Source organism: Paroedura picta, chromosome 2 (genome assembly GCF_049243985.1).
Source record: "Paroedura picta isolate Pp20150507F chromosome 2, Ppicta_v3.0, whole genome shotgun sequence".
Classification (NCBI taxonomy): Eukaryota; Metazoa; Chordata; class Lepidosauria; order Squamata; family Gekkonidae; genus Paroedura; species Paroedura picta.
This window is the reverse complement of record NC_135370.1, coordinates 76412448-76435768: the sequence shown is the minus strand read 5'-3', so window position 1 is coordinate 76435768 and position 23321 is coordinate 76412448. Positions and strand designations below refer to the sequence as shown.

At 43.2% G+C, this 23321-nt stretch overlaps 1 protein-coding gene across 1 annotated transcript; it reads left to right on the top strand.

Moving 5' to 3' along the window:
- The first annotated feature begins 17944 nt into the window (after positions 1 to 17944).
- On the top strand, positions 17945 to 18916 carry LOC143828692 (olfactory receptor 5AR1-like). Its single transcript, XM_077318933.1, has one exon. The coding sequence runs from the start codon at positions 17948 to 17950 to the stop codon at positions 18914 to 18916; it is 969 nt and encodes a 322-aa protein (XP_077175048.1). The 5' UTR covers positions 17945 to 17947.
- The last annotated feature ends 4405 nt before the right edge of the window (positions 18917 to 23321 follow it).

Genomic DNA, 23321 nt, shown 5'->3' with positions numbered 1-23321 from the left:
GCCGCGACCTTTTAATACAATTCCTCATGTTGTGGTAACCTCCAACCATAAAATTATTTTGATCATTGGAATCCTTTTGTCTAGTTTTGCCAGGAGCATATAGCTGCTTTCTTGGGATGCCAGCCTCCAGGTGGGGCCTGGAGATCTCCTGGAATTACAGCTCATCTCAAGACCATAGAGATGAGTTCCCCTTGGAGAATAGGGCTCCTATCTCAGATGCCAGCCTCCAGGTTGGGCCTGGAGATCTCCTGGAATTACAGCTCATCTCAAGACCATAGAGATGAGTTCCCCTTGGAGAATAGGGCTCCTATCTCAGATGCCAGCCTCCAGGTGGGGCCTGGGGATCTACTGTAATTACACCTCTTTGGCAGGCCACAGAGAGCAGTTTCCCCTGGAGAATAGGCCTCCTTTCTTGGGATGCCAGCCTCCAGGTGAGGCCTGGGGATCCCCTGGAAAGACAGCTCCACCGCAGGCCACAGAGAGCAGTTCTGCTGGAGAAAGCAGCTGCTTCAAAGGGGAGAGGGACTGTATGGCATCGCTCACCACTGAATCCCCTGTCCTTCGCCGGCTCCAAGCCCCAAATCCCCAAGAGTTCCCCCACCTGGATCTGCTTCCCCCAGGCCCTCTGCCTGGAGATGAGTTGTACTTTCAGGGGATTCTCAGACCCCCACCTGGAGGCTGGTATCCCTAACTCTCAGTGGGATACAATGCTACAGAGTCACCCCTCCAAAGCAGCCATTTTTGCTAGGGGAGCTGATCTTTATAGTCTGGAGATGAGCATCAATACCAGGTGGTTGGCTATCCCTGTTCTGAACATATTCCTTGAAGTCTGCAAGTGGGGCCTCAAAAGTGTATAATTCCCCCGCAGCCACCTAGCACCCCCTGACTTATTTCAGGTCAAGAAAACATTGCAGAGAGGAGGTAAGAGTGCCAGATTGGTGTAGGTTCTTGTTCTGGATTTCCACACTACCTAGGTGTGCATAAACCTGACTATGGTCAAGACTGCTGTGCACAGACAGATCTCCTCTCAGGGTTGCCATCTTCCAAGTGAGGCTCTCTACCCCACCTCCCTCACGGGGAGTCTGTGATGGGAAGAGAAAGGAAAGGCAATTGTAAACTGCTTTGAGACACCTGAGGCCTGCTGGGTGACTGGCCATTCCCAGTTCTCACAGACCTCGCACAGCCCCACATTCCTCACAGGTTGTCTATTATGGGGAGATGAAGGGAAAAGGTGTGACTCCTTTGGGTAGTAAACAGCAGGGTACAAAAATCCAGCTCTTCTTCTTCTAAAGGGCAACAGTAAAAGAAGCATGTGGACACATAACATTATATCAACAGTAAAAAAAATGGAGACAGAAGGAGCAGGGTGGTGTCAGGAATTAGGCTGAGCCCAGCCTGCAGAGTCCGTGATAAAGGCACATCCAAGATCCAACAGTTAGTTGAAAATCCAAAGAGAGCTTTATTAGACAGAGTCCACAGAACGCTAAAGCAAACCAAGATCTTCCTAAGCAAAAATCTTGATAATAACAGAGTACAATAGGACACTCAGGGCAGATATAGAGACCATCACATAAGGGAGGGGGTACATAGGCATTTTGGCGGGAGAGTGAGAGAACAGCAAAGGTGGGTTGATTCCCAGACGACCAGATGGCCCAGAATCTTATCTGGGCAGTTGGCACTTTGTTGAGACTTGAGTTGTCTTCGCAAGGACACTTATGGTAAGATTGATACATCAGCAACAGAGCCTCTCCTGCTGGGAAAGGAAGGGAGGCTAGGAACTAGCCAACAGATTTATTGTTTTACGGCCTTGGCTTGGTCTGGCTGGTGAGAAACCAAAAGGTATGTGAGAGAGCGAAACTTAGCTGGCATGAATTGGGGTTCATGACAGGCGGACACCTGTGTACTGTGACTACCCCATCTGGATTAGGGCAGGGGGACATTTCAATCCTAAGCATGTCTACTTAGAAATAAATCCCATTTTTTTCAATGTTGTTATGAAAAACTAAGTTTCATGTACCATTTTCTACATTTTGTGTAAACCACCCTGAGCCTCAAGGGAGGGTGGTATATAAATACAAAAGCTCTCCACTGCTCCAGCCATCAGGACCCACAAGTAGGATCACTCAAGAACTGTCAGTGAAAGCCTCTCCACCCTCTGCCTGCTCTGGTTTTTAGGATTTCAAGCATTTATACCTCTGGTAGAAACTACAGAACTGTTTCCCTGTAATGTGCTTTTTTCTTAAAAACTCTGGATAACCATTAGATAAAAGCAAAGAATTTTACAAAATTCACCCTTATACTTCTCTCTCCACAGATTTCATTGGCCAAATAAACTGAGACACTAGCCTAGTGAAAGTTATTTTTTTCCTATGTTTTGCACTGTTAAGTATTGGCTCCGCATTAAACAGAACATGATGTCTCAAGTAATTTTACAGGGAAGCAAAATATGAGGTTACAAGTATAACTAAAAAGCAATAGCTACTCACAAACAACGAGGCCTATAGCCACTATGGACAGTCACCAATTAGAACAGCTAGACCAGAGTGGAGAAACAGAAAATATCTCTCAAAGATATATTGCACTATTTCCAGAAGTGGTCAATATACCACGCTACCCTATCCTTTCCCCTTCAAGGATCGCTGCCATGTTGTGGTGAACGGGTTTGCGTAGCTAAGTGAAGCTATGAGCTATGCTGTGCAGGGCCACCCAAGACTGACAGGTCATAGCAAATAGCTCTGACAAAAGGTGATCCACTGGAGAAGGAAATGGCAAACCACTCCAGTATCTTTGCCATGAAAACCCAATGGACAGATCCAAAAGGCAAAACGATATGATGTTGGAAGATGAGCCCCTCAAGTTGGAAGGTGTCCAATATGCTACTGGGGATGAGCAGACGGCTAGTATGGGTAGCACCAGAATGAATGAAGCAACTGGGTCAAAACCGAAAGGACGCTCAGTTGTGGAGGTAACTGGAGATGAAAAGATAGTCCGATGCTGTAAAGACTTTTATTCCATAGGAACCTGAAACATCAGATCCATGAATCATGGCAAGCTGGACGTGGTCAAACAAGAGATGACAAGACTGAACGTCGACATTTTAGGAATCAGTGAACTCAAATGGACAGGAACGGGTGAATTTAATTCAGATGACCATCAGGTATACTACTGGGGGCAAGAATCTCTCAGAAGAATTGGAGTAGCCTTCATAATTAATAAAAGAGTAGGAAAAGCAGTATTGGGATACAACCCTCAAAATGACAGCATGATCTAAGTTCAAATCCAAGAGGTATTTTGCACAGAGCCAAATAAAACAGTTCAAAAAATAACCAGTTTAGACTGCTGTATTGTACTACAATCGTTGTTCTGCATTGAATATAGTCTGTTGAAAAACTATGCTGCAATGCTTTCTGCATGGAACAAAAGTTTTGCCAGTGACATGCTTTGCTCTCTAATGCAGTCACTAATCCGCATAACCAAGGAGCTTCTCTGAATAATCAATAGGGCACATAGGGCAGGCAGGAGAGAAATAAATGGGAGAAAAGCTTCTTTCAGAAACAACACTTAACAGACGATTAAAGCACCAAAGAGGCAGTTCACCATGAAGAGCAAAATCAGTTTTGCAGAGTAAATTCACTCTTCTGTGCAGAGATCAGAAAAACCACTATATATTTAATATATATTTCCATAATGCAGCAGAGGCCCAAGACAAACCATTCAAAATCAAAGAAATCCAAGTCTATGCCCCAAGCACTGCTGCTGAAGAGGATGAAGTTGACCAGTTCTATGAAGCCCTACAACACCTTCTAGAAGCAACACCAAAAAATGATGTGCTTATCATCAAGGGGGATTGGAAAGCTAAAGTAGGAAGCCAAAAGATGACCAGGATAACAGGCAAATTTGGCCTTGGAGTACAAAATGAAGCAGGGCACAGGCTGGCAGAATTTTGTCAAGAAAATACAATGGTCAAAGCAAATACTCTTTTCCAACAACCCAAGAGACGACTCTCCACATGAACAACACCAGACGGTCAAAATAGAAATCAGATTATGTGCTCTGCAGCCAAAGATGGAGAAGTTCTATACAGTCAGTAAAAACAAGACCAGTAGCCGATTGTGGTTCCGACCATCAGCTTCTTTTTGCAAAATTTAGGCTCAAATTGAAGAAAATAGGGAAAAGCACTAGGCCACTCAGGTATGAACTAAATCATATCCCTGACGAATATACAGTAGAGGTGACAAATATATTTAAGGAATTAGATCTGATAGACAGAGTGCCTGAAGAACTATGGACAGAGGTTCACAACATTGTACAAGAGGTAGCAGCTAAAAGCATCCCAAAGAAAAAGAAATACAAGGAAGCAAAATGGCTGTCTGAGGAAGCTTTACAAATAGCTGAGGAGAGAAGTGAAGTGAAAGTCAAGGGAGAAAGAGAAAGATACACCCAATTGAATGCAGAATTCCAGAGAATAGCTAGAAGAGATAAGATTGTCTTAAATGAACAGTGCAAACAAATAGAAGAAAACAATAGAATAGGGAGGACCAGAGATCTCTTCAAGAAAATTGGAGATATGAAGAGAATGTTTCAAGCAAAGATGGGTATGATAAAAGACCAAAATGGTAGGGACTTCACAGAAGCAGAAGGGGTTTTAAAAAGGTGACAAAATTATACAGAACAACTATACAAGAGCGAACTTAACATCCCTGAGAGCCACTGACCTAGAGCCAGACATCCTGGAATGTGAAGTCAAATGGGCCTTAGGAAGTCTGAGCAACAATAAAGCTAGTGGAGGTAACAGCATTTCAGTTCAAAATCTTAGAATCAAAGAAACATAGAGTTGGAAGGGGCCATACAGGCCATCTAATCTAACCCCCAGCTCTACGCAGGAACAGCCCTAAGCATCCTAAGGCATCCAAGAAAAGTGTGCATCCAACCTTTGCTTGAAGACTGCCAGTGAGGGGGAGTTCACCACCTCCTTAGGCAGGCTATTCCACTGCTGAACTACTCTGACTGTGAAAAATCTTAAAAGACAATGCAGTAAAACTGCTACACTCAATATGCCAGCACATTTGGAAAACTCAACAGTGGCCACAGGATTGGTCATAGAATCATAGAACCATAGAATCATAGAGTTGGAAGGGACCTCATGGGTCATCTAGTCCAACCCCCTGCACTATGCAGGACACTCATATCCCAATCGTCCATCTACTGTAACCCGCCACCCCTTTACCTTCACAGAATCAGCCTCTCCATCAGATGGCTATCTAGCATCTGTTTAAAAATTTCCAAAGATAGAGAACCCACCACCTCCTGAGGAAGCCTGTTCCACTGAGAAACCGGTCTAACTGTCAGGAACTTCTTCCAGATGTTTAGATGGAATTTCTTTTGAATTAATTTATTCGCATTCATTCTGGTCTGTCCCTCTGCGGCAAGAGAGGACAATTTTGCTCCAACCTCCATATGGCACCCTTTTAATCACTTTAAGATGGTTATCAGATCCCTTCTCAGTTGTCTCCTCTCTAGGCTAAACAGACCAAGCTCCCCCAACCTTTCTTCATATGTCTTGGTCTCCAAGCCCCTCACCATCTTTGTTGCCCTCCTCTGGACACGTCCCAGTTTGTCAACATCAGTCTTCAACTGGGGTGCCCAAAACTGAACACAGTACTCCAAGTGAGTCCGAACCAGAGCAGAGTAAAGCAGTACTATCACCTCACGTGATCTGGACACAATAATAGGAAAGACTTTTCTGCTCTCGCATTCAAATGAAGCCAAACCATTAAGGTACAAGAATTAGGAGGTAATAAGAGCAACTAGCAACATTATCCTGGCTGTGATATTGCACTCCCTTTGCAAAACTCTCTTTATCATGTATCTCACTCTTGGAAGTTTATACATCAGATACCTGGTGCTTGAAAGCTTTGATTCTCAAAATTTTCTTTCACAAAAACCATGTCAAAGGTGCTTGTGGGCTAGAATCTAGATGTTCAGTCTCATTACACAAACTTAAGTGGCCAGGAAAAGTCATTTGCCAATTAGATTAGTACATTATTCTTCCAGTTACTGCAGCCTCACCTCATTCTGAGGAAATCCTACAGCATTTATCTTTTGTTTCACTTGGAAAGACACATCCTTTATTGCTAAAAACAGGGGCTTAAACAAATGGCTACTCTGAGCAGTCTGGTTTATATTGCTTTCTATGAAGAATTTCTCTAGCTCTTCAAATCTTCCTTTTGTATGAAACCAAATCAGAAGATCTGTCTAATTGTGGGTTGGTAAATATGCAAGAAGTAATTACAGCAACCAGGAACTGGTTCCATGGGACTGGAATTGGAAAGTATCAGCGAGAACATCAAAAGTAAAGATAGAAGCCAGTTTTAGAAACAACCTATGGGAATGCTTTCAAGAACATTCCTGTCACTATTTCTCCACTGATTTGCCTACTTTGTTCCTCCTTAACCATTGCCAGCCCTGTACTGTTTTCCACAATTTTATGCAATTAACACACTGGAGGGAAAGTAGTTTGAAGCCTGAATTGCACAAGGAAAGCAGTAAGTGAAGGGAAGTTTTATGATCCATTTACTACCTTACTGCTTCTCCCATACAACAACTGGTGCTTTCGACAGGAAACTGCATTGAAAGCATGATTATCTTTAAAAGTATAAATTAACCATTAAATATCAAGAAGACAATTCATATATTCCCCCCAAGTCGTTTCCAGCTTAAGGAAACCTTAAAAATTAATGTCCTCTTTAACATCAAATGAGAAGTGTTCATGTCTTGTGGTTTCCTTTATTCAATCAATGCCTCTCACATTAGAATCATAGAGTTTGAAGGTATCTCATGGGTCATCTAGTCCAACCCCCTGCACTATGCAGGACACTCACATCCCTATTGCTCATTAACTGTAGCCTGCCAACCCCTTTAGCATTTACAGAATCAGCCACTCCATCAGATGGCTATCTAGCCTCTGTTTAAAAATTTCTAAAGATGGTGAACCCACCACCTCCCGGGGAAACCTGTTCCACTGAGAAACCACTCTAACTGTCAGGAATTTCTTCCAGATGTTTAGACAGAATTTCTTTTGAATTAATTTCTTCCCATTCATTCTGGTCTATCCCTATGTGGCAAGAGAGAACAATTTTGCTGGCACCCTTTTAATCACTTTAAGATGGTTATCAGATCCCTTCTAAGTCATCTCCTCTCTAGGCTAAACAGACTAAGCTCCCCCAACCTTTCTTCATATGTCTTGGTCTCCAAGCCCCACACCATCTTTCTTGCCCTCCTCTGAACACGTTCCAGTTTGTCAACATCCCTCTTCAACTGGGGTGCCCAAAACTCTAACTGTCAGGAATTTCTTCCAAATGTTTAGACAGAATTTCTTTTGAATTAATTTCATCCCATTGTATCTGGTCCATTCCTCCGGGGCAAGAGAGAACAATTCTGCTCCATCCCTTTTAAATACTTGAAGATGGCTATCAGATCCCTTCTCAGTCGTCTCCTCTCTAGGCTAAACAGACCAAGCTCCCCCAACCTTTCCTCATGCGTCTTGATTTCCAAACCCTTCACCATCTTTGTTGCCCTCCTCTGGACACGTTCTTCAGCTGTGGTGCCCAAAACTGAACACAGTACTCCAAGTGAGGCCGAACCAGAGCAGAGTAAAGCAGTACCATCACCTCCCATGATCTGGACACGATACTCCGTTTGATACAGCCCAAAATCCCATTTGCCTTTTTAGCCATTGAGTCACACTGCTGACTCATGTTCAATGTATTGTCTACTAAGACTCATAGATCCTTTTCGCACATGCTACTGCCAAGACAAGTCTCCCCAATCTTATACTGGTATATTTGGTTTTTCCTACCTAAATGCAGAACTTTACATTTGTCTCTATTGAACTTAATTTTATTCAAATGAGTAGCCATATTGGTATGAAGCAGCACAATAAAATCAGAGTCCAGTAGCACCTTTAAGACCAACAAAGATTTATTCAAGGCGTGAGCTTTCGAGTGCAAACACTCTTCGTCAAACTGGACGACTGGACTCTGATTTTATTGTTCATTTTATTCAGTTTAGCCCACTTCTTGAGCCTATGAATATCATCCTGTATTCTGTTTTTGTCTTCAGTTGTGTTTGCTAACCCCTCCCAGTTTAGTATCATCTGCAAAATAAATAAGTATCCCCTCTAAACCCTCATCCAAATCATTTATAAATATGTTGAACAACACAGACCCCAGGACAGATCCTTGGGATACTCCACTTGTCACTCTATTCCAAGAAGATGCTGCACCATTAACAATTACCCTCTGGGTATGATTTGTCAACCAGTTATTGAACCTCCTGACAGAATTAGGATGCATACCGCATTGTACCAACTTGTCAACAAGAAAATAAGGCCAAGACTTACCTGGGCCGTCTATTGACGGGCGGGGGAGCCGGCACCAGGCAGACGCGGGAGGATGACATGCAGAGGCATGTCGAGGATAGCAGGCCTCAGAGCGTGCAGCGTGCGGCTGATGAGGCAGGCTATAAATAGCGCCACGTGCGCCAGCCCATCTCATTAGCCCCTGGGAGCTGCCAGAGACGGAAGGTTTCCCTCCCACCCTCCCTTTGCAAAAAAAAAAAAAATGTTGCTTCTGTTTGGTTAGCTTGGATGTTATACGTAATGTGGTTCGGTTTTATTAATATGTCACAGCTGGCGGGGTGGCATAGGGAGAGCCAGAGTTTTTGGGGGAGTACAGAGTGTGCCCATCTCCTAGGTTGGGGCCTCTTAAGAGGTGGCTGGGTGTGAACACCCGACCCTTGGGGGAAAGGGCTGGTGGTTCACGCAGCCGGGTGGCCTGAGGTTGGACCAACGGAGGTGTGCACCCCCTGCAGTACCTCAGGTGGGTGACACTTCCCAGATAAGGACCCTAGTGGCTTGGAATCCTCGCTCCCGGCTGGGAGAAGGGGAGGGATTTCGGGATGCTGCTAGGAAGACCGGGATGGGGTGTGGTTGGCTGACCACAGGAAAGGCTCTACCCTATGCCCCACCAACACTCCAGGTTAATAAAGCTGTGGCCAGTTATGCCAATAAAAGTGGTGTGCAGCATCATTACTCGTGCCCAAAATGCCCACCTGCCTGTCAATATCATGTGGAACCTTATCAAAAGCTTTACTGAAATCCAGATAAACTATGGCCATGGCATGCCCCTGATCCAGCAAAGTAGTCACTTTCTCAAAAAAAAGAGATAAGGTTGGTCTGACATGACTTGTTCTTGCAAAACCCGTGCTGAGTTTTAGAAATCACAGCTTTCAGTTCCAGCTGCTCAAGGACCGAGTGTTTGATTATTTGTTCCAAAATTATGCCAGCTACAGATGTCAAGCAGACAGGTTGAAAATTACCCAGATCCTCCTTTTTCCTCCCTTTCTTGAAGTTGGGGACAACATTTGCCCGCCTACAATCATCTGGCACGTCACCGGTTCTCCAAGAAGGGTCAAAAATAATGGACAGAGGTTCAGCAATGACATCTGCATGTTCTTTTACTACCTTTGGATGCAGTTCATCTGGCCCAGAAGACTTTGTTTCATTTAAAGAAACTAGGTGTTTGTGGACTGCTCCAATAGTGATCCTAGGCCACCATTCCCATCCCTCGTGTTGTGTTAAGTTTTTGCCACATTGATCACTATTTCCCTCACAAGAGAAGACTGAGGAGAAATAGGAGTTAAGCAGTTCAGCCCTCTCTTCATCATCTATAATTTCACTTTCTTGTTCTCGCAGTGGTCCTATGATGTCACTATTCTTTTTCTTGCTTGAAATATAACTAAAGAAGCCTTTTTTGTTATGTTTAGCATTTCTTGCTAGCCTAAGCTCATATTGAACTTTAGCTTTTCTAACCCTCCCCCTACAATTATTGGTTATTTGTTTATACTCATCCTTGGTAATAAGGCCTTCCTTCCATTTCCAAAATGACTCTTTTTTATTCCTCAAATCTTCTGACAACTGTTTATGGAGCCAACTTGGCTTCTTTAGGCTGCTTCCATCTTTTCTTCTCAAGGGAATTGTTTGTGATTGAGCCTTCAGTGTTTCACTTTTAAGAAACTCCCAGCCCTCTTGGACTCCAATCTCTTTAAGTCTTTCTGACCATGGGACTCTACAGAATATACCTTTAAGTCTGTGAAAATCAGTAAGTTTACATTCCAATCTCAAAGAAGGGGAATGCCAAAGAATGTTCAAACTACCGCACCATTGTACTCATTTCTCATGCTAGCAAAGTTATGCTCAAAATCCTACAAGCTAGGCTCCAGCAACATGTGGACCGAGAACTTCCAGAAGTACCGGCTGGATTTCGAAGAGGCAGAGCAGCTAAAGATTTAATTGGCGACATACGCTGGATCATGGAGAAAGCTAGGGAGTTCCAGAAAAACATCTACTTCTGCTTCATTGACTATGCTAAAGCCTTTGATTGTATGGAGCACAACAAATTGTGGCAAGTTCTTAAAGAGCTGGGAATACCAGAGCATCTTATCTGTCTCTTGAGAAACCTATATGCAGGTCAAGAAGCAATGGTGAGAACCGGGCATGAAATCACTAATTGGTTCAAAATCGAGAAAGCAATTCGGCAAGGCTGTATACCTTGCCTATTTTACTTGTATGTGGAGCACATCATTAGAAAGGTGGGGTTACATGAGGCACAAATTGGGATCAAGATTTCAGGGAGAAATATCAGCAACCTCAGATATGCAGATGATACCACTCTAATGGCAGAAAGTGAAGAGAAACTAAAGAGCCTGTTGATGCAGGTGAAGGAGGAGAGTGCAAAAGTTGGCTTGAAACTCAACATCAAGAAAACAAAGATTATGGCATCTGGCCCTCTCAATTCCTGGCAAATAGATGGGGAAGAAATGGAGGTAGTGACAGATTTTATTTTCCTGGGCTCCAAGGTCACAGATGGGGATGGGGACTGCAACAAAGAAATTAAAAGACGTTTGCTCCTGGGGAGGAAAGCTATGGCAGATCTAGACAGCATCCTAAAAAGCAGAGACATCACCCTGCCAACGAAAGTGCATCTAGTCAAGGCTATGGTCTTCCCAGTTGCAATGTATGGCTGCGAAAGTTGGACCATAAGGAAGGCCGAGTGTCAAAGAATTGAGGCTTTGGAACTCTGGTGCTGGAGAAGACTCTTGCGAGTCCCTTGGACTGCAAGGCAAACAAACCGCTCAGTCCTAGAGGAGATCAGCCCTGACAGCTCTTTAGAAGGCCAGATCCTGAAGATGAAACTCAAATACTTTGGCCACCTCATGAGAAGGAAGGACTCCCTGGAAAAGAGCCTAATGCTGGGAGCGATTGAGGGTAAAAGAAGGGGACGACAGAGAATGAGGTAGCTGGATGGAGTCACTGAAGCAGTCAGTGTGAAATTAAATGGACTCTGGGGAATGGTAGAGGATAGGAAGGATCATTGTCCGTGAGGTTGCGATGGGTCGGACATGTCTTCGCACCTAGCAACAACAACAACAACAATCATACCTTGTAATACGTAAATTCTTTTGTTCTCAAAAATTCAAACAATCTGGTGGTTTGCAGCTCTGCTTTGCCCCAAACATGTCTCAGTACAAGTTGGTTTCTTGGCATAACTCAGATGCTTATTATGAATATTTGCCTCATCAGGTTCTCTTATGAACTCAGATGGTCTTTTGGGGTCTGCTGAGAACTCATCTTCTGACCAGAAATACATGTAACCAAGTCCTTAAGTTTTTCATGTTGTAATCCCTGTAACATATATCCCTGTCACATCATACATTAATCAGAAAGAAAGTCCTAGACATGCTTTCATGTAAACAATTTCCATGTTGAAAAGTCATGGGAATAAAAACAGAAAGTTTAATGGTAAACACCAAAAGATATTATTCCCAGAATCAACACAGATACATCAGGGATGAAATCCCAGGTGGTACCAAGTTGCTCTTAAGATCTCATCCCATACTTACAGCTTCTGAAAGCAGGGAGAGAAACCACTCACTAGATGCCAGGTAAGCTTGCAAATTCAAATACGAAAATTAACACATTTTCCTGTTATACATATGTTATTCATAGTGACCATGTGGGATGATATTGAGAAGGATCACATTGGGTTATGGATAGAATGTAATCTTAAAATTTGTCTAGTTCATGTTTGCGAACAATTCCAAAATGATTAACCGTCTAAGGACCTAATTTTGTGAAGAACAACTTATACTTTGAAAAATATACAATGTAAATGCACCTTTAAGGCTTTACGTGGTCTGGGCCCACTATACCTGAGGGATCACCTCACTGCCTACACCCCTCAAAGAGCCTTGCGCTCTATCACCTCCAACCTCCTGATGGTCCTTGGCCCAAGGAAGCCCACTTGACCTTTCTCCATTCTGGCCCCCATCTGGTGAATGAGCTCCCAGATGAGATCAGGGCCCTGATGGAGCCTGAACAGTTCTGCAGGACCTGCAAAAGGGAGCTCCTCTGCCAGGCATTTGGTTGATGTCGACCTAAACCATTGCTTCCAATTGGCCCCCTAACCCCCCCCCCTCCTACTCCGACTGCTACAAATCTATACAACATACTGGGTCTCAGTAAGAACTGAGCTGAGGTTCCTTGTCGTTCCACCATTCCTTAATGTTGTTGTTATTATGTTAAAGTTATTGTTGTTATTCACCTTGTTATTCTAGAAATTATGTTGCCTGTCTCGTTTTTCTTGTTCCATGTAAACAACCCTGAGCCTTCAGGGAGGGCGGTATATAAATACAATAAATAAATAAATAAATGCTCATCTTAACCATAGGAAATCCTGTAGCATTTGTTTTTAACTCGATATCCTAAAACAGATTATGCACAGCAGCAGCTGCACTAGGCCACCACTGGTTTCTCGCAATGGGGCAGCATGCCCCACTGTTTCCCATGTACGCACAGGGGATGAAATCTCCAACACACACAATCTACCCAGAGTTGTGCATGTATTGTGCATGTGCATGTGCATGGCCCGGGAGAACCAGTAGATTTTTACCCGCAGAGTGAAGAGCCCTGAGGGGGGCATAAACACATAAGTGGTCCTGCAGATAAATAGGACCCAATCCGCATATAGCCTTAAAGGTTAAAATCAGTACCTGAAATTTGATCCAGAAACAGACTGGTTACCAGTGCAGGTGACACAGCACCAGCTGAATATGGGCCCTCCAAGATGTCCCAGTGAGGACCCTTGCAGCCACATTTTGTACCAGCTGCAATTTTCGGATTAAAGCCAAAGGCAGACCCGTGTAGAGCAAGTTAAAGGTAAAGGTAAAGGTATCCCCTGTGCAAGCACCGAGTCATGTCTGACCCTTGGGGTGACGCCCTCTAGCGTTTTCTTGGCAGACTCAATACGGGGTGATTTGCCAGTGCCTTCCCCAGTCATGACCGTTTACCCCCCAGCAAGCTGGGTACTCATTTTACCGACCTCGGAAGGATGGAAGGCTGAGTCAACCTCGAGCCGGCTGCTGGGATTGAACTCCCAACCTCATGGGCAGACAGATTCAGACAGCATATCGCTGCCTTACCACTCTGCGCCACAAGAGGCTCTGTAGAGCAAGTTACAGAAGTCTAATCTGGATTATTAGTTTCTCACCATGGTGACTAAAAGAAAATACTTTTTTTTCATTTCTTCATCTTCTTATTCATAAGGAACTAGTCCAGGGCTCCCCATGGTGGCACCTTTGAAATTCTAGCACAGAATAATGAGCATAACCCCAAAATGACTGTGGTGGAAGGTGAAGGCAGTCACAGAATGTCAGGGAGGGAAATTATGCATCATTCTGATATTTACTCTCCAGCATTTCAGACTGAAGGTCTGTTTAATAAAAAAGTTAAAATTAGCATATTTTTAAAAATATTTTCTTGCATACACTTAAGAATATAAGAAGAGCTCTGCTGGATCAAACCAGTGGTCCATCTAGTTCAACATCCTGTCTCATTCAATGGCCAACCAGTTCCACTCGAGGACCAACAACAGGGCATAGTGGCTGTGACCTTTCCCTGATATTGCCTTCTGCCTCTGGGATTTACAGGTGGACTGCCTCTGAACATGGAGGTTCCCCTCAGTCATCATGGCTAGTAGCCACTGATAGACCTATCCACCATTAATCTATCTAATCCTCTTTGAAAGCTGTCTATTCCTGTGATCATTACTATGTTCTCTGGGACTGAATCCAACATTTTTTTTATAAGATTTTTATTTTTATTTTCCAGAATTAAAGATAGTGAAATACATGCAATCTACATTGTTAGTACAGAAAAAAGAAGGGTTATGCTCTTAATTTAATACATTTAGTTCCCCATTTCAATCCCTTTTGTATTATTTTCTTAAATAGTTCAGGTAAGGGCCCCATTGTTCTTGAAAGGCCTCTTCTGTTCTTCCATTAACTATTAGTGTCAGTTTAGCCATCTTGGCAAAGTCAGCTAGTTTATTCAGCCAGTCTTCTATCGAGGGTAGTTCTTGCGTTTTCCATTTCTTGGCCAATTCTAGTCTTGCTGCCGTCGTCGCATAGAAGAAAAAACTTTGTGTGTGGGTTGGGAGGCACTGCGGAGGAACACTTAATAACATAGCTTCAGCTTTCATAGGAAATCTAAGACCCCACATTTTCTGCATAATAATATGTATTTTTGCCCAAAATGTATAAACTTTTTCACATCTCCACCACATATGAAAAAAAGAGCCTACTTTATCATCACATTTCCAACATTTGTTGTTACAATTTTTGGCAATTTTTGGCAATTTTAGCGATCACTTTTGGTGTTTCATACCACCTATAAAACATTTTATACCAATTTTCTTTAAGTATTTGGCTATTAGTATACTTTGGTATTCTAGACCATACTAACTCCCATTGTTCCATTGTCACATTAGTCTCAATATTTTGCATCCATTTGATCATACATGGCTTAGCCCGTTCCATTTCTGTCTCATACCTTAATTACAATTTATATATTTAGCCCTGTAAATGTGGTTTATCTTGGATTACTAAATTTTCAAACTCTGGTATTGGAGCCTCTAGATTTAACGGTTGCTGAAACTCTGCTTTGAATCTAGATATCAGTTGGTTGCACTCTAACCATTGAATTTCTACTCCTTCTTTCTTTATTGTTTGTATATCCTTGAACTTGCCAGTCTTTGATATTAAGTCTTTGTACTGTAGACAAGTCAACCTTTTCTGTTGAGCTTTCCCAAAATATGCCTCAATTGGCGATTTCAATATTGATGGTGCTGTGTTCTCTGGGACTGAATCCAACATTTTGATCACTTCCTGTGTAAAATAGTATTTCCTTTTGTTTCTCCTAAACATGCTGCCTATCTACTTCATTGTATGCCTTCGTTCTAGTATTTGGGAGAGGTGAAAAAGTTATCTCTCTCAACTCACTCCAGCTCATGCATAATTTTATAACTTCTATCACATCTCTCCTTACTCATCTCTTTTCCTCTTAGAGAAGGTTCTTAGATTGCCCTCTTCTGTTTTTTCCCACGACTTCAATGTCCTTTTTGAGATACAGTGGCTAGAACCACAGAAAATATTCCAAACGAGGCCACAATACAGATCTATACAGGGGCATTATAATATTGGCCATTTTATTCTCAGCCACCTACCTAATACTCCCTGGCATTAGTGTTCATCTTTTTCACTGCTGAAGTACTCTGAGTTGACCCTTCTATTAAAATATCCACAAGCCCTTTTCTCCTCTCAGTCTCAGCAAGTTCAAACCCCATTAACGTATACTTGAAGTTGGGATGTTCTGTCCCAATGAGCATCACCTTACCGTACTTACCAACACTGAACTTCATTTGCTACATTGTCACCCACTTATCCAATTTGTGGAGATCATCTTGGAGCACTTCCCAGTAAGCCTTGGTTTTTACCATCCTGGATAATTTTCTATTATCTGAAAACTAGGCCGCTATACTACTTACCCCTAGTTCCAGATCATCTTTAAACCGCCCGCAGCGCCGCAGGCGCCGCAGACTAAATAAAGCAGTAAGGGCTGGTGGGGAGGAGTTAGGGCGGGCTCTGTCCAGGATAAAAACTCAGAGGAGCGAATCAGGAGCCACAAAGCGGCTCCTGATTCGCTCCTCCAAGTGTCAATCCTGGACCAAGAAGGCAATGGGGAGGCGTGCAAAGCCTCCTTGGCCACCATTTCCTCCACCTTGATCCTTTCCACCCACACACCCACCCAACTCTGCCTTCTCCTGGCCGCTGGAGTGGCCGTGCCGCGTCGCAGACGTGGTGAGGCTGCTCCAGAGGCCGGGAGAAGGCTGCCGCTAACTCCCTACCTTCGGATGACGCTTCCAACACACTTCACGACCTCCACCACAACAGACATCGCCCAGCCAACATGGCGCTGCGGACTCCGACAGCGCCACCCAGCCGCTCCACACTCGCCAGCCCACCGATGCCTCGTACCCGCAACATGGCGCCAAAGCATGGCCCACCGCTCCGCAGCCTGTGCTGCCCAGCTATCCTGCGACAGCCAAAGGCCCAGGACACACCCGCAGAGCCGCTCCGTTGCCACCGCCGCGCCTGCCCCGCCGCCCCCAGTACCGCACCTGGGCCGCCGCCCTGCCAAGCCACGCGGCCGCCCGCCCGCCTTGGAGCAGCCCGCGATCCACTGGCCCCTCATTAGCCACGAGCCGAGACGGGCGGTAGGCCCACTTTCTATACTCAAACCCCGGCCCCGCCGAATCCTTCCCCAGTCCGGGGTGGGGGGGAAGACAGGGGAAATGCACCTGCGGCCTCGGAGACCCGCCCCAAGCCATCTAGCGCCCATTTTATTTCGATATAAAATGGGCTTTTTATCTCGTTTATATATAAATTAAATAGTACCTACCCCAGTACCAATACTTATGACACCCCACTGCTTACTTCCCTCCATTGTAAGAACTGTGCATTAGATCCCTATTTATTTGTTTGTTTATTGGATTCTGTCAGCTTTCATTGGAATCAATGGGGGTAGGCCTGATATACGAGTCTGGAAGTCTATGGTGGTTGAGCTCTGGAGACTGGATACCAGGTCTACTGCCTTTGGAAAATAGTGTTTCTTAAGCTGACCTTGGGAAACAGGATAGAAGAAGAAGAATTTTTTTTTTTTATATCCTGGTTTTCACTACCCAAAGGAGTCTCAACATGGCTTACAATTGCCTTCTCTTCTCTCCACAACAGACAGCCGGTGAGGTAGGTGAGAGTGAGAAAACTGTGACAGAACTGTTTGCAAGAACAGCCCTAAGATAACTATGATTAGCCCAAGGTCACCCAGCTGGCTGCACGTGGAATCAAACCGGGTTCTCCACATTAAAGGCTGCCACTCTATATCAAGCTGACTCAACCAATAATGTTCCCTCCTGCAAATTAACAGAAACGGATTCCCAAAACAATATCAATAGTCAGGAGTTTCAGGATAAAATTCTGAAATAAAACTACAATAGTTTTTGGAAGTGGATGCCCCAATACATAGAGCTCCCTCATTCTCTTCCTCAGTTCTACTTTATACTACTTTGTAAAGCAGAAGCTGGAAGAAGAGCTAGGATCATCTAGGATTCCTTTACTGTTAAAACCATAAATTGTTCCTAGTCCATAGCTTACATGTATGTGGCAGAAAACATGGGAACTATGTTTTAAGAAGGTCGATCTTTATGGAGGGTTGCTTTCATTCTTCACAATCACAATAAATTGGTGAATGTGCTGTTCTAGCTTTCCTCATCTAGTACTGAACCACTTCTTTGCTTAACGGTTCTAAATGAACTGCAGGGTGGCATTAGTAGTGTGTGATTTTGTGATGTAGATGATATGTGGTTTTCAGAATTTTTCTCACTTAAAAGCTATACTGGATGAAACTCCTAAAGAATATAATTCTCCCTTCACTACAGGAAAGAATTGGAAAGAAATTTAACAAGCAGCTAAAATTGTGAAGCTAGTTTTCATCATGCGTGATTTGGCAAAAGTAAATAACTCAGCAATAACAGAGTTCATTCTTCGGGGATTCACAGATACACCCCAAATGCAGCTACCTCTTTTTGTTATGTTCCTATTTATTTATACCATCACTGTAGTAGCAAATCTTGGGATGATTACCTTAATCTGTGCTGAACCCCAGCTTCACAACCCTATGTACTTTTTCCTGGGAAATTTGTCCTTTGTTGACCTCTTCTACTCTTCAGTAATTGCCTCTAAAACATTGACTAATCTTTTAGCTGACAATAAAAAAATTTCATTCGGTGCCTGTGCTCTGCAGCTATACTTATTTGCATGCTTTGCAGATGTAGAGTGTGTTATACTAGCTGTGATGGCCTATGACCGGTATGTGGCTATCTGCAATCCATTACTCTATACAGTTGTTATATCCAAGAAGGTCTGCAAACACCTAATAGCTGTAGCATACATCATAGGCACAGTGGATGCAATTATACACACCTGCAACACATTCCTGATAACATTCTGCAATTCCAATATAATCAATCATTTTTTCTGTGATATACCACCCATTTTAGAGCTCTCCTGCTCCGACACCTTTATCAATGAGATTGTGCTGTTTATCTTTGTTGGCTACATTGAAGCAGGCAGCATTGGAATGATTCTCGTTTCCTATTTTTACATTGTAATCACAATCCTGAGAATGCGCTCAGCTGAAAGCAGACGTAAAGCCTTTTCCACTTGTGCCTCCCACCTGACAGCCGTTGGAATATTTCATGGAACAATACTTTTCATGTATTTCCGACCCAGCTCCAGCTACACAATGGACCAAGACAAATGGTCCTCAGTATTCTATACAATAGTCATCCCCATGCTCAACCCTCTGATCTACAGCCTCAGGAACAAAGACGTGAAACAAGCCCTGACCAAAGCACTTGGTAACAAAGGGCTTTTGAAAGGAAGTGATATGGACTCACAGTAGTGTGGGCTTTTCTACACTTTCTATGTAAATTAGCTTATGATCAAGCTGCATCATTAGTTAAGCAGTGGACATAGGACAATCAGCGCCAACTGGACTTCTCAAGTAATGCTCCAACTTTTTTGGCTGCAGATAAAATGAGGTATATTCTGTCCCCTGACACTTATCTGTCTGTGTTAGTAATAAATAAACAAAGGACATTTACCCTTGCTAGATGCTCTAGTATACAGCCATTATAAGAAAATCCCCCTCTCACGGAGAAAGGTGTTTTTGTGAGAGTGGCCAAATTGAAGCCAGCTTGTCTGGGAGTGGCAGAATAAAAGCCCAATAAATAAATAAGTGTTCCACTGACCTGCTTATGGCAAATTGATCCACTACTCAAAAGGTTTCCAGAATGTCCGGATGCAGATCGAGCAAAGGGGCCATTAACTGATGAGTCCCCCACATGTGACAATTCAGCTTGCTAAGTTTTGTGCCACTGTCATAAAAATATGCTTTTTTTGAAGTAAGATAGATTATTTTTAGGATTTGTCTTAATTATATTATGCCTAATGACCATATTGTTTGGGTCTCTTATGGTTTTGTTTATATAACTTGGTCTAAACAACTGTAATAATAAACTTTAACTTTGATTTCACAATAGCCACTGGAACATAAAAATAAGTGTATGTGAGGAAAACGTATAGTTGTATGTTTCCAAACTGTGTTCCACAGAATCTTATGTCTCAAAAGTCTATTAAAGGATCCTTTATGTAAAGAACAGTCCTGTGATTTCTTGAAGTCAATGTACCATCTAGTGGCTCAGCAGGGCAGGGGGATTCAGGAAAATGGATGATTACCACCATGTGGAAACAGCTACAAACAAATTACAAATGATCTTAATCAGACATTAAATAAATGGTGTTTTTTTAAAAATCCTGTGCTTCAAAGTTTATCTACGGTAGTCCTTAATAACAGTATGGTTGTCAAGCTAGCTCAGCAAGATTTTCATGCATGTGTAGTTTAAAAAATGCAGATCTTTTTGGCTGGTGTTCAAGTCATTTGGTGTTCAACCAGATGGAGCCAGTGGTTGGCTCACATTTGATTATTGGTGCTAAACACTTTGAACACAACATTTGCAGCATCCCTACCAGTGATGGACCTATCCCATGAATCCTTTTTCTGTGATGTGTCTCCTCTCAGAGAATTCTCCTGCTCTGACAACTAGACTGATGAGAAGGTGGCAGCTTCTTTGAAGCAGGCAGCATTAGAATCATTTTTGTTTCCAATGTTTACTTCTTGGAGATAATAATGAAAAGGAATTCTACTGAAGGTAGGCATAACGTCTATTCCACCTTTGTTTACTTTTAGGATAATCCATAGACCTTTCAGTACTTTCATGTAGTACTTTTCTACTCAGTAGAACAGGACTACTTGCCCTTGCTACCCAAATCAATATACATACTGGGACTCTTATGTGTAAAACTTCCTCTATACATGAAGTGTTGGACTGTACCAACCAAGTAATAGTTTTCAGGTTGAACAGTCTGGGTATACTCACATCCTAATTCAGCACTACACTCCAATTAGGAAGGAAAAATGAGTTAGAAAGAGAAAATAATGTTTATTCCCCTAGTAAGGTATGAATTAGAAAGATGAAATTCACAGAAGAGTAAAAACATGGAATAACACTGCAGTACAGTAAGGGAATCCTGTTCAGCCTTGGTCAGTTGTACCTGTAATATTTTGTGCTAAAGGGAGATGTTGTGAGGCAAGCACAAGAGGACAAACTTATACATGAGGTACATGATCCAGAGCAAGAAGCCTTGCAATTATTAAGCCAAATAGTTTGATTGTCACACCAAAACCGTACCCTCCATTCACCCCAAATGGTGGTGATGGCTAAGAATATAGGGGGAGATCCTTAATATGTGAGTTCTGTAGCATGTATGAGCCAGCCCCATCACCCAACCAATCCCTGATACAGAATCATAGAATTGGAAGAGGCCATACAGTCCAGCCCCATACATCTAGTCCAACCCCCTGCTCAACACAGGATCAGCCCAAAGCATCCTAAAGCATCCAAGAAAAGTGTGTATCCAACCTTTGCTTGAAGACTGCCAGTGAGGGGGAGCTCACCACCTCCTTAGGCAGCCTATTCCACTGCTGAACTACTCTGACTGTGAAAAATGTTTTCCTGATATCTAGCCTATATCGTTGAACTTGTAGTTTAAACCCATTACTGCGAGTCCTTTCCTCTGCAGCCAATGGAAACAGCATCCTGCCCTCCTCCAAGTGACAACCTTTCAAATACTTTAAAAGGGCTATCATGTCCCCTCTCAACCTCCTTTACTCCAGGCTGAACATTCCCAAGTCCCTCAACCTATCTTCATAGGGCTTGGTCCATTGACCCCAGATCATCCTTGTCACTCTCCTCTGTACCCTTTCAATTGTATCTACGTCCTTCTTGAAGTGAGGCCTCCAGAACTGCACACAGTATTCGAGGTGTGGTCTGACCAGTGCCGTATACAATGGGACTATGACCTTGTGGTTTTGATGTGATGCCCCTGTTCATGAAGCCCAAAATGGCATTTGCCTTTTTTACCGCTGCATCACACTGCCTGTTCATGTTTAGCTTACAATCTACAAGTACCTCAAGGTCTTGTTCACACACAGTATTATCTAGAAGCTTATCCCCCATCCAGTAGGCATGCTTTTCATTTTTCTGACCCAGATGCAGAACTTTACAGTTATCTTTATTAAATTGCATCTTGTTCTCATTTGCCCATTTTTCCATTGTGTTCTGATCTCGTTGAACTCTGTCTCTATCTTCTGGAGTGCAAATACTCCCAATTTGGTGTCATCTGCAAACTTGATGAGTAGTCCCTTCACCCCTTCATCTAGATCATTAATAAATATGTTAAAAAGTACCGGACCGAGCACCGAGCCCTGAGGTACCCCGCTACTCACCTCTCTCCAGTCTGATGAAACACCATTGACAACAGCTCTTTGACTGCGGTTCTCTAACCAATTCCCTATCCACCTAACTATCTGAAAATCAAGATTGTTGTTGTTAGGTGCAAAGTCGTGTCCGACCCATTGCGACCCCATGGACAATGATCCTCCAGGCCTTCCTGTCCTCTACAGAAATCAAAATTGCAGTCCTTCAATTTATCCATCAGAACATCATGGGGAACCTTATCAAAAGTTTTACTAAAATCCAAGTAAACAACATCAACCGAATTTCCATGATCCAGCAAACCTGTTACTTGGTCAAAAAAGGAAACCAGGATGGTCTGACAGGACCTGTTGGAGACAAATCCATGCTTACTTCCTTGGATCACCAAATTGTCCTCCAGATGTTTGCAGATTGCTCCCTTTAATATCTGCTCCATTATCTTCCCCACAACACAGGTCAGACTCACTGGTCTGTAGTTTCCCGGGTCATCCTTCCTCCCTTTTTGTTTTTTTTTTGACACCAGTGACCTGCAAAGAACATGTCAAACCCAATGTTACCAGAAGCCTCTGAAAGGACCAGCATGGAGAAGCCTAAGTCAAGGGGGTCTGCCAGATAGACATGTCATTGAAGGAAGCTAGGAAAGACTGCTAAGTCCACTTTCATGACTTTAATTATTCTAATGTGATGTGATGATGGGAAGAATGGACTCTTCTTGTAGATCTGTCAAAATAAGCCTACTGCAACCATCCTAATGCTCTCACAATTTGTTGTTGGCCCTCCCCATCAGGCAGGCCACACAGTGGACCTTATTTTCGGTACAGGATTGAGCATGGATCTGGTCACGACAAATGCCATGCCATGGTCAGATCACTACACCCTGAAGACTCAGCTAAGGCAGCCACCCCCTCCTTAGTTGGGCGCCAAGCAAATTTTAGCTTGTCTGTGGAGACTTATGGAGGATTTAATTGGATTCCTTAATGTTTTGTGGGACCCAATGCCTCCCAGCACTTCTCTAAATGATCTGGTCTACAACTGGCATGACACAATTCTGGTCACCATTGATGAGATAGCTCCCAGACGTCCTCTCCACCTCCATCTCAAGCAGGCCCCTTGGTATACTGAGGATCTTCACAAGAAGAAATGGGAACTGAGATGAATAGAGTGAGTTTAAAGGAAGACTCATGATGAAGCCTTGAGAGCATCTTATAGAATGCATATGAAAGCCCGTGAGATGGCGGTGAAGTAAGTAAAATGCAACTGCTAACTTGCATCTGCTAACTCATGCCCAGCACAATTATTTAGGGTAGTTCAGTCTCTCACTGCCCTGGAAGAAGGGCGCCAAAATAACCACCAATCAGATATCATCTGTGAGGCATTTGCAAGTCATTTTGCAGACAAAATCTTGACATTCCACCATGACTCCCCTTCCAACCTTTGACACACAAAGCAAACTAGAAGCCCTTTGGTCAT

Bases quoted from the DNA above. Each gene is read 5' to 3' on its own strand.
- LOC143828692 (XM_077318933.1), top strand. From the start codon at position 17,948: ATGCGTGATTTGGCAAAAGTAAATAACTCAGCAATAACAGAGTTCATT.